The sequence below is a fragment of the Entelurus aequoreus genome, linkage group LG21, assembly GCF_033978785.1.
Source record: "Entelurus aequoreus isolate RoL-2023_Sb linkage group LG21, RoL_Eaeq_v1.1, whole genome shotgun sequence".
NCBI lineage: Eukaryota > Metazoa > Chordata > Actinopteri > Syngnathiformes > Syngnathidae > Entelurus > Entelurus aequoreus.
The window spans coordinates 16,262,313-16,277,099 of NC_084751.1; the positions used below are offsets into that span (position 1 = coordinate 16,262,313).

Consider the following 14,787-nt stretch of genomic DNA (forward strand, 5'->3'; position numbering starts at 1 on the left):
TTAATATATGAAATACAATATTTTTTACATACATAAACACAAAATAAAACGTGTCAACAAGTTGCATAAAATAAATTAAAAATACAATATAAATAAGGCACTGCACAAAACAAGATATCAAACCAGTATGACTTTAACAACTATATTACAAAAAAAGGGGATCCTACAGAGTTCTCTATTTGTGCTTTATAATATTGCATTAACTAGAATGACTTACAAATTACTGTACACCAGGGAGTACTGTAATTACCTAACGTTACATTATTATTTTCCATAACAATTTAGCCCCCTCCACAATATTAACCCGACGTTAAAACAGAACTAGCTATTTATTGATTAGCAATTGCCCAATCATGTAACATTAGCTTAATGCTAAAAAGCCAGGTTACTATCACAGACAAATAATTTCATGTAGGCTAACGTTACCTACCTGCTACCTCTGTCATTTTCTCGTTTCTCCTCTTCTTTTTCTTTTTTCTTCCCTGGGCACCTGACAGTTTTGGCCGTTTTGACATCTTGTGTTGATTTTTTGATGTGGTAAGAGTCATGATACGGGAAGGGAGGGGGCGCACCGTGCGGGGGGATGGGGGGGGGCGTAATGTTGTAACAAATAATATTTCTATTAAATAGGCTTTACTTTGCATTTTAATTAACGTGGGATTATTTTTTGTATTTAGAAATAATAGTACCAACTTTTTTTTTTTTTTTTCTCCAACATTTGTGGCACTGGCGTGGCGCCCCCTGATGGACGGCGCCCTTAGCATTTGCCTATACGGCCTATGCCACGGGCCGGCCCTGGTACCAACATATTGGTATTGGGACAACCCTTTCATTTGACATTGCTGCAGGTTGCTGATGTCAGTGCATCTTGTATCAGCTCACTAATGGCAGTTGCTTATTTAGCGACCTGCGGCACTTTTAACTTGTTTATTTCAACAATTTCGTACCTTGCGCCGTTCACGGATCAACTTGAGGTGTCAGCCTGTCTACTTATATGTGTGGTCGGAAGCACTTTAAAACAGCTTCAAACTCATGCCGTAGCTTCTGGTTGCTAGGCAACCACTTTGAAATGGGGCTGTTGGCTTGAGGCTAACGGCTGTTCCACCTCGCCCTATTTCAGCATATCAGTGCCTCTCACCGGACCAAAATCAGTTCGAAGATGCCAGGTAACTCTCCTGTGGCTGTGATCACAAATCAGTGATCAAAAAGTCTTCAAACTAATCAAAAAACCCCCGTAGCAAAAGCAGAGCCTTTTTTCTTTGCGTCCTCTCCCATTGACAGGAAGTAGTCGACAGCTGACATTGTACAGTAAGTGATGTTTTATTATGTTTGTTAGCTCTCATGAAGTCTGCAGTGAGTAGTAATCAGTGATGTTGACAAAAAAAAACCCGTCGGGATAGGCGTAAAGTGAGCAAAATACGTACATTTTAAATGTTATTATTAATTTGCCCGTTACATTACATATGTATATACATTACGGAATGTATATAAAACGTTAAAGGAGGTATGTGGATGTTTTTTTAAGGGCTTATAAGCAGAATAGAGGTACTCCCATAGGCTCCATTGTAAGCATTTTTGATCCCATTTATTTACTATTTCGAATTCATATAAAAAGAAAAACAAATGTGTTTTTGTGTTGATTGGGAATGATTGTCAAAATTCCAAGACAAGTGCAGTTTCCCTTTAAAGACCTTAGTAAGTTGTGTCCATCACATTGACAGATACATTATTTGTCCTATTATATTAACAATCACAGTACAATCAAAATTATGTTCTCTATATTCTATGTTGTATTTGTGTTGCAGAGGTCAGAAGGTGAAGCTGAGCAGACTTTATCTGGCGGGCTGTCTCTACAGAGGTAACTGAATATGCATTGGAATTATTAGAAAGCATCATTCATTAAAAAAAAAACTATCTTTAAACCAATATTCCCACCAATATATATATATATATATATATATATATATATATATATATATATATATATATATATATATATATATATATATATATATATATATATATATATATATATATATATATATATATACGGTATATGTATGTATATATATTTATATATATATAAATGTATGCACCGGTATGTGTATGTATATATATATCTGTATATGTATGTGTATGTATATATATGTATATATTTATATTTATATGTATATGAATGTATGTATATATATACTGTATATATGTATATGAATGCATGTATATATATGTATATATTTATATGTATATATATATATATATATATATGTATATGAATGTATGTATATATATACTGTATATATGTATATGAATGTATGTATATGTATGTATATATATACAGTTTGTATATATATATATATGTATGTATGTGTATATATATATATATATTTATATATATATATGTATGCATATATATAAATATATGTATGTATATATATATATGTATATATATATATATGTATGAATATATATATATATATATATGTATAAGTATGTATGTATGTATGTATGTATGTATGTATGTATATATATATATATATATATATATATATATATATATATATATATATATATATATATATATATATATATATATATATATATATATATATATATATATATATATATATATACTACCGTTCAAAAGTTTGGGGTCACATTGAAATGTCCTTATTTTTGAAGGAAAAGCACTGTACTTTTCAATGAAGATAACTTTAAACTAGTCTTAACTTTAAAGAAATACACTCTATACTTTGCTAATGTGGTAAATGACTATTCTAGCTGCAAATGTCTGGTTTTTGGTGCAATATCTACATAGGTGTATAGAGGCCCATTTTCAGCAACTATCACTCCAGTGTTCTAATGGTACAATGTGTTTGCTCATTGGCTCAGAAGGCTAATTGATGATTAGAAAACCCTTGTGCAATCATGTTCACACATCTGAAAACAGTTTAGCTCGTTACAGAAGCTACAAAACTGACCTTCCTTTGAGCAGATTGAGTTTCTGGAGCATCACATTTGTGGGGTCAATTAAATGCTCAAAATGGCCAGAAAAAGAGAACTTTCATCTGAAACTCGACAGTCTATTCTTGTTCTTAGAAATGAAGGCTATTCCACAAAATTGTTTGGGTGACCCCAAACTTTTGAACGGTAGTGTGTATACATATATATATAGTCTTATACTATTCACTACACCTATTATACTTTGTTTACTGCAGAATGTTTGTGATGACAAGCAAAAAGAAAACTTTCTGAGGGAAAAAAGTTGTTGTCTTTACCCCACAAAACATACCAAAAAAGAAGCAAAACCAGAGCTCTAAAACCAGGTACGGACTGGAGCGTGGGTTACCTGTGCTCTTGTTGCACATCTAGTAAAGAAAAATATAGATATGAACAAAATGACAGTTGTCAGATGTTAGTATATATTACCTCAATCAAACATGGTGAATATGTCTGTTACTAGATACTGCAGTAGTAAACAGTAGGAATGTGGTACAATCCGCTTTAATTTGAAAAAAAAAAAAAAAAAGAAATTGTAATGTTAATCAAGATCGGATGATATGAAAAAATTAATCGTGATAATTTTTTGCCATGCAGCCCAGCCTTACTTGAAACCATGCTATTTCGACATAAATGAAGTGTTTACCCAACTAAACAGGAAAAAAATGTCCTCGGCCAGCTAGACCAAACACACAACTGAGTCCTTCTTTAATATTATTCATGATATATAGCACATCACCGTACGCTGTCTGGCTAGCTGTGTACACACAAAACATTAAATGTGGGTTAATACTTTACAGATACTGTAATATGAGTAGTATTAGTATAGATTGGTGTCTTATTGCATTGTTATGCATTACAAACGCAAACACATTTTGTGTTAATGCAATAGCTAGCTTATTTATTTCCGTAGCTAGCTTTTACGGCTAATACCGAAGCATGCCGATGTGTTACTATGCTATAAAAAGAGTTCCTTTAGTGTTCGCTCTTACTATAGCAATGTCGCTACAGCTTGGTTATTGTACAGGTTACGTAACGTAATTGAGGTATTGTTGGCTGATTTTTTATGCATTTGTATTATGATTTAGAGGTTGAATTAATTGCGCCCATTAGATGCATTGCTAGCCACCAAGAACGAGCTGATGTTTCCACGTTAGAAACCGGAGAAAAAAAAACAAAAAAACTTTTGTCTTCTTGTTTCTCATAATGATTGTGAACGATAGGCATAATTCCCCCAAAAAAGTGCAGTTCCCTTTTAAGACAAATACAATCATTAGTAAATACTAAAAACAAGACAGATCAGACATGTAGCAGGTAAAACACATTGTTCAAGATCCATCCATCAATCCATAAAACACAAGTTGTAGCAATTTGTTAAAACATTCAGTAATTTCACAAGCATTAGTTTATGCCACGCTAATATTTGGCATCAAGCCAAGCAGCTGTGTGCGCGTTTACGTAACTAACGTGATTAAGTGTCAATGTGCATATGTTAGATTGTGATTCAAAAAAGGTGTTAAAGATTTTAGATGTGTGCTTCTGGTTCAACACATTGCACACAGACAGGTAGGAGCATGATAACATGAATGTGCAGTAAATGATCTTCTCCTTAGTAAAAGCCCCGTAAGCATGTATGCACCACTTTTCAATTGCACACGCAGTGTTAGTAGATCACTTGAAACACGCCCACTCATAGTACACGCAATTTTCAATATTTTTTTTTTGCACACACTGTTTAGCGTGTGGTATTTGGATCATAGTAAATCAGACACTCAAGTGTTAATCATGCCATGTCATCCATTTCCTAAAATGAAATGATTTTGTAACGATAATCAAAATTAAAGTGTAAGCAGTACAAAACAATGACGTAATGCAATATGTATTCTCAGGGCCCTGCATCACCTGAGTCGCCTGAAGCTGCTGCTGGAGGAACCGAGAGAAATGCAGGATGAAGATGAAGGATGGTACTCTTCTTTATCAAATGACAGACCTGCACGCACGAAGCAGGACCTTTGTTGAAAGTGTAAGATTGTAGTAGAGCTTCTCAATGTTCTCTTAATGTTTACACATAATCAGCTGATGAATCTGCCTTGAATGTGTTTATATTTCTTTTGTGAGAATTACAAACGTAAGCAACTTATATATTTGCATTATATTACGTGTTACGCAAAACAAAAATGCCCACTGCAGAGTATGCTGGTTCTCAGGAAGATTAATATCAATATATACACATTTTAGTATGGAATAGAGGTTCTGAAGTGGAATACACATTTCTCATGGTCATCAAGTTCTTAATTCACTAGAACCTCAATCAACAATCTTAACTGTTTCTTCATCCCAACCAACATTACAGCAAGCTTAAATGTCAACACTGAACACGCACACAAACGCACAAGTCTCGTTTGTGTGCTCAAAAAAATTGAAAAGGAAAATAATTTTACCTTCTGTCTAAAAATATGTTTGGCATTGTCGAACACTCTGGGAGTTTCTGAGTTATAAACGAGCAATGGCTTCAAGTAGTCACCGCTAGCAGTAGCACACACTAACAGTGTGAGGCAAATCCATCATCGACCTTAGTCCAAGTAGTGCTTTCTCCTTCAGTGTAAGAAAGGTCCGCTGTGGCATCTTTTTCGGGCTCATCACAAAGACTTGCTAAGAAACAAATCCCCTTCGCTGATTAAATCCTCAAAGTGAAGGTGCCTCAAGCTGGAGGCTAACTACGTAGCTAAACAATAACAGTGCAATACTTTTTCATAACATAGTCACTACTGCCTAGTTTCTCTTGTTATATTCTTATTTTACTGTTATATTTTTATTGTCATTGTTGCTTTTTATTTTTATTCTTATTGTAATATTTTTCTATTTTGTTTTCATTTATACCCCCATTATTTACCCTTTACTTTTTAAATTTGATCTCAATTCTGTACACCGCTCTTGGAATTTTAAATTTTCCTGAGGGAACTCTCCTGAAGGAATCAATAAAGTACTATCTATCTATCTATCTATCTATCTATCTATCTATCTATCTATCTATCTATCTATCTATCTATCTATCTATCTATCTATCTATCTATCTATCTATCTATCTATCTATCTATCTAAAGTTCTAGTTCAGTGGTTGTCCAGCAACCCGAATAAAGACAGGAGACTGAGAGTTTAGACACATTTAAAGCATTTCTGATCACACAAAGTGGCCTCTAAAATCGCCTGACACAGGTACGACAATCGTGGAAATAATCTTGTCAGAAATACTGCAAGCCTCGAAGCTCTTTGAAATGGTCGTGCCCACGCTTACAGGAAATCATCTCATCAAAATGGCAGCCCCCATAGGGCTTAAAGCGGAACACAAAATTAATAAATGAAACGTTTGTACGTTGAGACATGAAAATGTAACTAAAGGCGTTAGCGAATCGACATTCCATAGGACATATATTACTTTTTAAGGCAAAGCAAGCCATTTTATTTAATAACCATTTTTTAAAACATAAATTTACATTATTGTTTGTGATGTGCATTAAAGTGAACATCATTGAAAAAATGGAAAAAACATAGCCTGCAAAAAAATTATTATCTTATTTGGATTCAATAGTTAAGAATCCCTGGTGTGGAAGATGATACTGTTTAATGTACTAATATAATATCTCAACAAGATAAGAGCCTCTTTAAAGCTCAAGATATTTGTAATGTACTAACGTATGTCAAACCTGTTACATATATGTTACATTGTTCATGGTAATTGTATTCCTTATTTGAAAATAATTTGGAGTACGCTTAAAGGCCTACTGAAACCCACTACTACCGACCACGCAGTCTGATAGTTTATATATCAATGATGATTGCAACACATGCCAATACGGCTGGGTTAACTTATAAAGTGCAATTTTAAATTTCCCGCCACACTTCCGGTTGAAAACGTTTTTTTATGCTGACGTATGTGCGTGACGTCAAGGGTTGGCACGGAAGTATACGGACCCATTGAATCCTATACAAAAAACTCTGTTTTCATCTCAAAATTCCACAGTATTCTGGACATCTGTGTTGGTGAATCTTTTGCAATTTGTTTAATGAACAATGGAGACTGCAAATAAGAAAGTTGTAGGTGGGATCGGTGTATTAGCGGCGGACTACAGCAACACAACCAGGAGGACTGAGAGATGGACAGCAGACGCGCTAGCCGCCGAACTCACCTTAACTTCCTCCGTCTCCGGGCCGCCAACCGCATCTGTGATCGGGTTAAGTCCTTCGTCGCACCGTCGATCGCTGGAACGCAGGTGAGCACGGGTGTTGATGAGCAAATGAGGGCTGGCTGGCGTAGGTGGAGAGCTAATGTTTTTAGCATAGCTCTGTGAGGTCCGGTTGCTAAGTTAGCTTCAATGGCGTCGTTAGCAACAGCATTGTTAACCTTCGCCAGCCTGGAAAGCATTAACAGTGTAGTTACCTGTCCATGGTTTAATAGTATTGTTGATTTTCTATCTATCCTTCCAGTCAGGGGCTTATTTCTTTTGTTTCTATATGCAGTTAAGCACGATGCTATCACGTTAGCTCGTAGCTAAAGTGTTTCGCTGATGTATTGTCATGAAGATAAAAGTCACTGTGAATGTCCATTTCACGTTCTCGACTCTCATTTTCAAGAGGATATAGTATCCAAGGTGGTTTAAAATACAAATCCGTGATCCACAATAGAAAAAGGAGAAAGTGTGGAATCCAATGAGCCATCTTGTACCTAATTTACGGTCAGAGCGGAAAAAGATATAGTCCTTCACTCTAACATACCTCATCCACGAATCTTTCATCTTCGCTCAAATTAATGGGGTAATCGTCGCTTTCTCGGTCTGAATCTCTCTCGCTCCATTGTAAACAATGGGGAATTGTGAGAAGTCCTTCCTCCGGTGACGTCACGCTACTTCCGGTACAGGCAAGGCTTTTTTTATCAGCGAGCAAAAGTTGCAACTTTATCGTCAATGTTCTCTACTAAATCCTTTCAGCAAAAATATGGCAATATCGCAAAATGATCAAGTATGACACATAGAATGGATCTGCTGTCCCCGTTTAAATAAAAAAAAATAATTTCAGTAGGCCTTTAAAGAGGAACTGCTCTTGCCAGCAACTTGAGGGTTCCAGGTTCGATCCCCGCTTCCGCTATACTCACTGCCGTTGCGTCCTTGGGAAAGACACTGTACCCACCTGCTCCCAGTGCCACCCACACTGGTTTAAATGTAACTTAGATAATGGGTTTCACTATGTAAAGCGCTCTGGGTCACTAGAGAAAAGCGCTATATAAATATAATTCACTTCACTTTTTATTTTATTTTGCCTATCGTTCACAATTATTATGACAGACAAGAACACACATGTCTTTTTTTAATTAGGATTTTAAAGATGATACAAAACGCTTCGAAGATGTGGCTAATGGTTTAAAGGTTGTAGCCTTCAAAGCCCTCTAAGACAACTTCAAAACCCTCCAACATTTTGTATACACACTGCAAGTCTATATACAATGTAGTAACAGACACGCTCATTACAATATGTAACATGTTCAATATTTACCGTATTTTGATCATTTTAATCAATGCGCATTGATTTCCATTTCCGTAGCAGCGCACGTCCGTTAATGTGTGTTCCTACTTTACACTTATGTGTGTTCTAATAATGGCAGACTTGGCAACAAACAACGAACTACAACCTTATCTTTTTGAACCTAAATGCCCTGCATTGAGGCAGCTGGGATTGGCTCCAGCGTCCCCCGCAACCCCGAGAGGGACAAGCAGTAGAAAATGGATGGATGGATGAACGGAGGATGAACTGTTGCTTCTAGAAGCGAGCATGAAGAAGAGAGTGAAACGTTAGAGCCGACGGAGAGTGAGATGAAATTGACAAGAAGCTGCAAGTGTGGAATTTGGACACAAGCTATTTCGACATGATTGGCTTTCTTACCCCAAATAAACCAGAAAAAACATCTCCGGCCAGCTGAACAACTGTCCATCAAGTGAGTCACACTTTATATTGATCTTGATACATGCAGCACGTCATGCCATCCATCCATCCATTTTCTATCGCTTGTCCCTTTTGGGGTCGCAGAGGGTGCTGGAGCCTATCTCATGCGTGCATCATAACTAGCTGTGTACAAAGGAAACATGAATTGATTGATTGATTGATTGATTGATTGATTGATTGATTGATTGAAACTTTTATTAGTAGATTGCACAGTGAAGTACATATTCCGTACAATTGACCACTAAATGGTAACACCGGAATAAGTTTTTCAACTTGTTTAAGTCGGGGTCCACTTAAATTGATTCATGATACAGATATATACTATCAAATATATACTAACATCATAATACAGTCATCACACAAGATAATCATCAGAGTATATGTGGGCTAATACTTTACAGATCCTGTAGTAGCATTGTTCATGTTTTCCAGTCAGTACAGATTGGTGTCTTATCGCCTTGGGTTGGGCATTACAAACTCAAACGCATTTCGTACTGACATAGAAGCTAGCGTATCTCTTGCCGTAGTTAGCTTTTACGGCTAATACCGAAGCACGCTGATGTGTTACTACGATACAAAAAGAGTTCCTCAGTGTTCGCTCTTACAAAAACAATATCGCTACAGTTTGATTATTATACAGGTTACATAACGTGAGTATCGTTGACGGTTTTTGAATGCATTTTTAAAGTGTTTAAAGGTATAATTGATTGCTCCCATTAGCTGTGTTGCTAGCTAACTAGAATGAGCTGATTTTTGCATGTTAGAATGCAAAAAAAGGACAAAAACATTTTGTTTTCTTGTGTCTCATAATGATTTTGAACGGTAGGCAACATTCCAAAAAAAGTGCATTTCCCCTTTAAGCCTGGTGTATACTCTTGCATTACATAACTTGCGTAAGCGACGCCGTCTTCCCTTGCGTACCTTACTGCAAGCCTTTGTGTTGGTGGCGAAGCAGACCTCAGAGCTGTGATAGGTCAGTTCTTGCAAGCACAGGAAAGCAGACTTTGTGCTTGAAATGCACAAATTATTGTATGAAGTAAAGCTCCAGTTAAACATTTGCATGAAAACAGATATTGCACTCTAAAAACAATTACTGAATATGTCGTTTTTCAGCTTATTGTGTTGTTGTTGCTTCCAGAAAAAGTCACAAAGTACAACATTCTTTTTAACTTTTATTGCCAAATATCAATAACACATGACCATACAGATTAACTGCAGCATACGTTAAATTAGTTGTTTCACAGTTTTTTTAATTTTCAATGTCATGATACAGTAGCTCTCTCTTGTCCCGTGTCCCGAACGGCTGAATAGCGTTGCAAATAATAAAAGTGTCCTCTGCCCCGACGCATTCAGAAGTTGCACAGTCAATATTCACAAACGTTTCTTTCCTCTGTTTTATAAGTTAAACGTCCATTAAAAGTAATCTGATTATTCTGAATGATTAATTCTAATGTAGACAAATATGTCAACGTTAAATAGGGACGGCGTGGCGAAGTTGGTAGAGTGGCTGTGCCAGCAATCGGAGTGTTGCTGGTTACTGGGGTTCAATTCCCACCTTCTACCTTCCTAGTCACGTCCGTTGTGTCCTTGGGCAAGACACTTCACCCTTTGCCTCTGATGGCTGCTGGTTAGCGCCTTGCATGGCAGCTCCCGCCATCAGTGTGTGAATGTGTGTGTGAATGGGTAAATGTGGAAATACTGTCAAAGCGCTTTGAGTACCTTGAAGGTAGAAAAGTACAAGTATAACCCATTTATCATTATTTATAATAACGTTGCGGTTGTCATCAAGCTCAACAAGAAGGAAATATCTAATCCTCTTCTTCTTCTTCATTGTATGGCGGGTCTCAACCAACGTTAAGGTGCATACCGCCACCTACTGTACTGGAGTGTGTATCCTCAGGGTGAGTACTTGGGTTGCAGACTATATTGGTATATACATATCAAATATATATTTACACAAAACTAAACATAAGAAAGAAAAAAACTTTTTTTTAAAACTACACTTTTAGTATTAAACCTATGGTCTGTAGATATCCCATTACTACAATCTTTAGTGTTGTCCTCCTTCCCTAATATTGCCTTTAAGCTCCATCCCCTACCTTGACTGTACAATGTAGTGTCTCCCTTAGTGTCTTCCTCTGCAACCTGTTTTTCCTGCACTCCATCAGCACACGCTGCACATTTTCAACAACCCCACATACCTCACTTTTATCTGTTGCCACTTTGCCTAATAAGTGTCTTGTTGCCTTCAAACCAGTGTGTCCTAACCGAAGTCGTGTATACACCACCTTCTCTGTCCTACATGTTCCTTTATAGTCTTCCCCTTTAATTGATTGTTCGATGTTATATAGGTGTCTCCATTTCCTCCCTGAATTACACAGTTTTTGCAGGATTCCCTAATAGCTGTATTATTTGTGATTTTGCCTCCCCTCTTTCAACTGGGATTTTAATTAACTTATTGTGCGACATTTTGACTGCTCTTTCGTTGCCCCATATTACTGTGTGCACCGGGGTTCAACAGAATTTTACCGCAAGATCAGTCTTCTGTATTCTAAAAAATAATAAATGCACTAATAGCTACAAATTGTCTCTACAAGTCTGTTTTGCAGTTACACTTTCCATAGCTGCAGCAGAGTCTGAGCGTATGACTTTTCTCAGCTGTTGTATTTCTATTGTATTGCGAGTATAAAAGCCACCATTTCAGCTGTGAATACTGACAGGTTATCAGTGATTCTTTCACAGATTGACACATCCACTTCTGGATAATATACTTCTGCCTCGACCTTCCCTGATATCGGGTCCTTTGACCCATCTGTGTAAATATTTAGGAAACCATAGAATCTTATGTTCACATATGTTTCAACCATCGGCACATTATCATAATGTCTCCAACCTTTTTTCTCGCTATTAATTCAGTGTCTACCCTTGGTCTTGGTAGAATTGAAGGAGTGGCGGGGGGAGCATCTCCCAATACTGAAACCTGGCTGTACTCTACTTCGTTCAAACTGAGCTGAGCTGCTGCACTTTCAATGGTCCATCCAAAACCATTGTTTTTGTCTGTATTTTCCACCAGCAGTCCACCAAAACATTTGTTGCTGGTTGGTCCACCCCAGAACCCTTTAATTTTGACCAGTACCTTCTTACACTTTTTCTCTATTTTATTGGTATGTATCTTCCAGAGACATCTTTCATCAAACCACAGTCTAAGATATTTGAATTATGTTACTCTCTTAATGTTTTGTCTATATATATATATATGTATATACAGTATATATATATATATTTGTCAGGTTGACGTCACAGATTTTGCATTTCTAATAGTCATGAAGCATGTTTTGTATACAGCCATTTTAAAACCCCACTTATACAACCAGTCTTTAACTTTATCAATTGCATCCTGTATATATCTGATAATTTGTTTGACATTTCTCCCTCGTTTCCATATGGCCCCGTCATCTGCATATAATGATGGTCCAATATCTCTGCCCATGTTCACAAAGATGTAATTTATCATTATATTAAACAGTATTTGACTAATCAAGGTACCTTGTGGGATACCATTTGAAATGCAGTACTCCTCTGAGATGTTCTCTCCCACTTTGACTCAAGATGTTTGATTGGAAAGGAAAGCCAGTATCATGTTATATAATCCCCCCCTTATGCCCATCTTTTCTAGTTTAGTAAGCAGACTTTGGTTGATCGATTGATTGAGTTTAGTTTATTTCGAACATAAACACACTTATATATATAATACATCACACATAATTCCATACCATTTGTCTTATATATGTATGCATATAAATTTGTATTTATGTATGTATATGTGAGCGAGAGCGAGCGAGCAGTAGCACTGTGTTTGAATATAGCAAAATTAAACACTGTACTTTAATCAAGTGATTATTTGGCCTACCACCAGATAGAGCCCAATTACTACTAGTGGTACACTTAATACAGTTAGTGAATCTCTGGTTTACACCATTCTCTACAAGGAGGAAAAATCTAATTTTCCGCAGAAACGACTTATCTTTCACATTTCATTATTGAATATTTCGTTCTACTTAAGAAATCAACAAGAGCCCTGCTGTCTTTCTGGCACAAACAGACGAATCCATGAGACCATCAATGCATCAAAATGTGATGACGTCATCCAACATCAGCACTCATGTTCGCTCGCGTCCTGTCTGTTTTAAGGCATTGATAATGGCTAACCTCTGTGTGTTGTACCCTCACGGCTTGCCTACTGGGCGCCAAAAGATACGCTGCTGGCTGTCCTGATACATCTGAGCAGTCTATGAGAGCAAGAAAGGTCAACACAGTGCAGAGGGGAAAATGCTGTATATTGCCTATGTAAATAATATACAGGATACGTGTGTAGCCATTAGTCTCTCAAATGATGAACTGAATCGTGAGTTTACTGTGCTGTTGTTGTCTTGTGATGCAGCTGTCAATGTAAACCCTGGATCGCCGTTGCAGGCATTACCCCAAAAAAGGTGTTTGTTTGGATTAAAATAATTAATTACAGTGATGGAATAAGCATTCCTCTGTAAAAAAAAAAAATCTGTTTTCACTTATTTTTAGGGCCATGCTGGGACCATAGAGGGTTAATCGAATTTTGCAATTTTGGTTGCTGGAAACGATTAAATTGCACCCCACATCAGCAGGATGGCTGTTTCATGAAAAGCTACAAAAAAACATTGATTTACTTAAAACAAGGAAAGTGGAGATGTCTGTTTTTGCGTCTGAACTTTAAATATCTATTATGTGTGTGTATACCAGAGGTGGGCCCAAGTCATTGTTTTGCAAATCATAAGTAAGTCTCAAGTCTTTGCCCTCAAGTCCCGAGTCAAGTCCCGAGTCAAGACAGGCAAGTCCCGAGTCAAGTCCAAAGTCAAGACTGGAGAGTCTCAAGTCAAGTCCCAAGTCCTGCATTTTGAGTTTCAAGTCCTTTTAACCACAGACTAATATATTTACACAGATTGTGTATTCTTTTAAAACGCTGTAATTATTTATTAAAACAAGTGCATTTGAAATTGCAGGGAAAAAAATAGTGCTGACATTGCACTTAATAATAGCACTATTAACCAGTCATTTTAAACATTTAACTCATTCCTTTACAGAATAAACACATTTGAAAAAACAAGTGCAACTATACTAATTTGCACAAAAGTGTTAACATCGTATTTCCATTGCATATTGCATTGTAACTAGTTCCACAGCAGTTTCTATCCTGTTCTTACCTTATCTCATTGATCTCATCTCATACTGTATGTGTGTTGATGTGTGCGTACACATGAAAAACATAACAAATACATGAACATAACAATGAACACAGTTTTACTTTTTAGATGTCAGGTCCCTATGCAATATGTACACATTATTAATATAGTATACATTTGAACTTACCTTTATTTGACTATGTTTGTCTTTTTGTAGGTGGCTAAAATACGCGTTGCTGCTGACCGCCGTCTAACGTTACGTTACTGTGTGTGATACATTGATGTTATGTTACGTTATGTATAGGTACCTCATGCAACCCTGCTTAAAAAAAATCACTTGACAAAAAGTATGAATAAGGTAGCGAACTGCAGTGGACGCAACAGATTGCCGTGTTTGCAATGACGTTATAACCATAGACATCTTATAAGTAGATGCAGCATTGGCTGCTGTGACGCGAGAAATTCAGCCGCCATCTTGAAGTGGTGATGAGGAGCCGGCGAGCAGCCTAAACTGACAGTTGACAGGTAGAAAACAAAGATGGTGTTCAGCGTTTTCCTGCTCAAATGAGCGGACTGTTGA

General features: G+C 36.7%; 1 protein-coding gene across 1 annotated transcript in view; it reads left to right on the forward strand.

The window, feature by feature from the left end:
• Positions 1-13,508, forward strand: part of lg21h18orf54 (linkage group 21 C18orf54 homolog) — an 89,908-nt gene extending 76,400 nt beyond the window's left edge. Inside the window, exons 13-14 of the mRNA XM_062031061.1 lie at positions 1,806-1,858; positions 4,887-13,508. Of these exons, the coding sequence (XP_061887045.1) occupies positions 1,806-1,858; positions 4,887-5,016 (183 nt within the window). The 3' untranslated portion in view covers positions 5,017-13,508. The remainder of the gene's footprint in view (positions 1-1,805; positions 1,859-4,886) is intronic.
• The last annotated feature ends 1,279 nt before the right edge of the window (positions 13,509-14,787 follow it).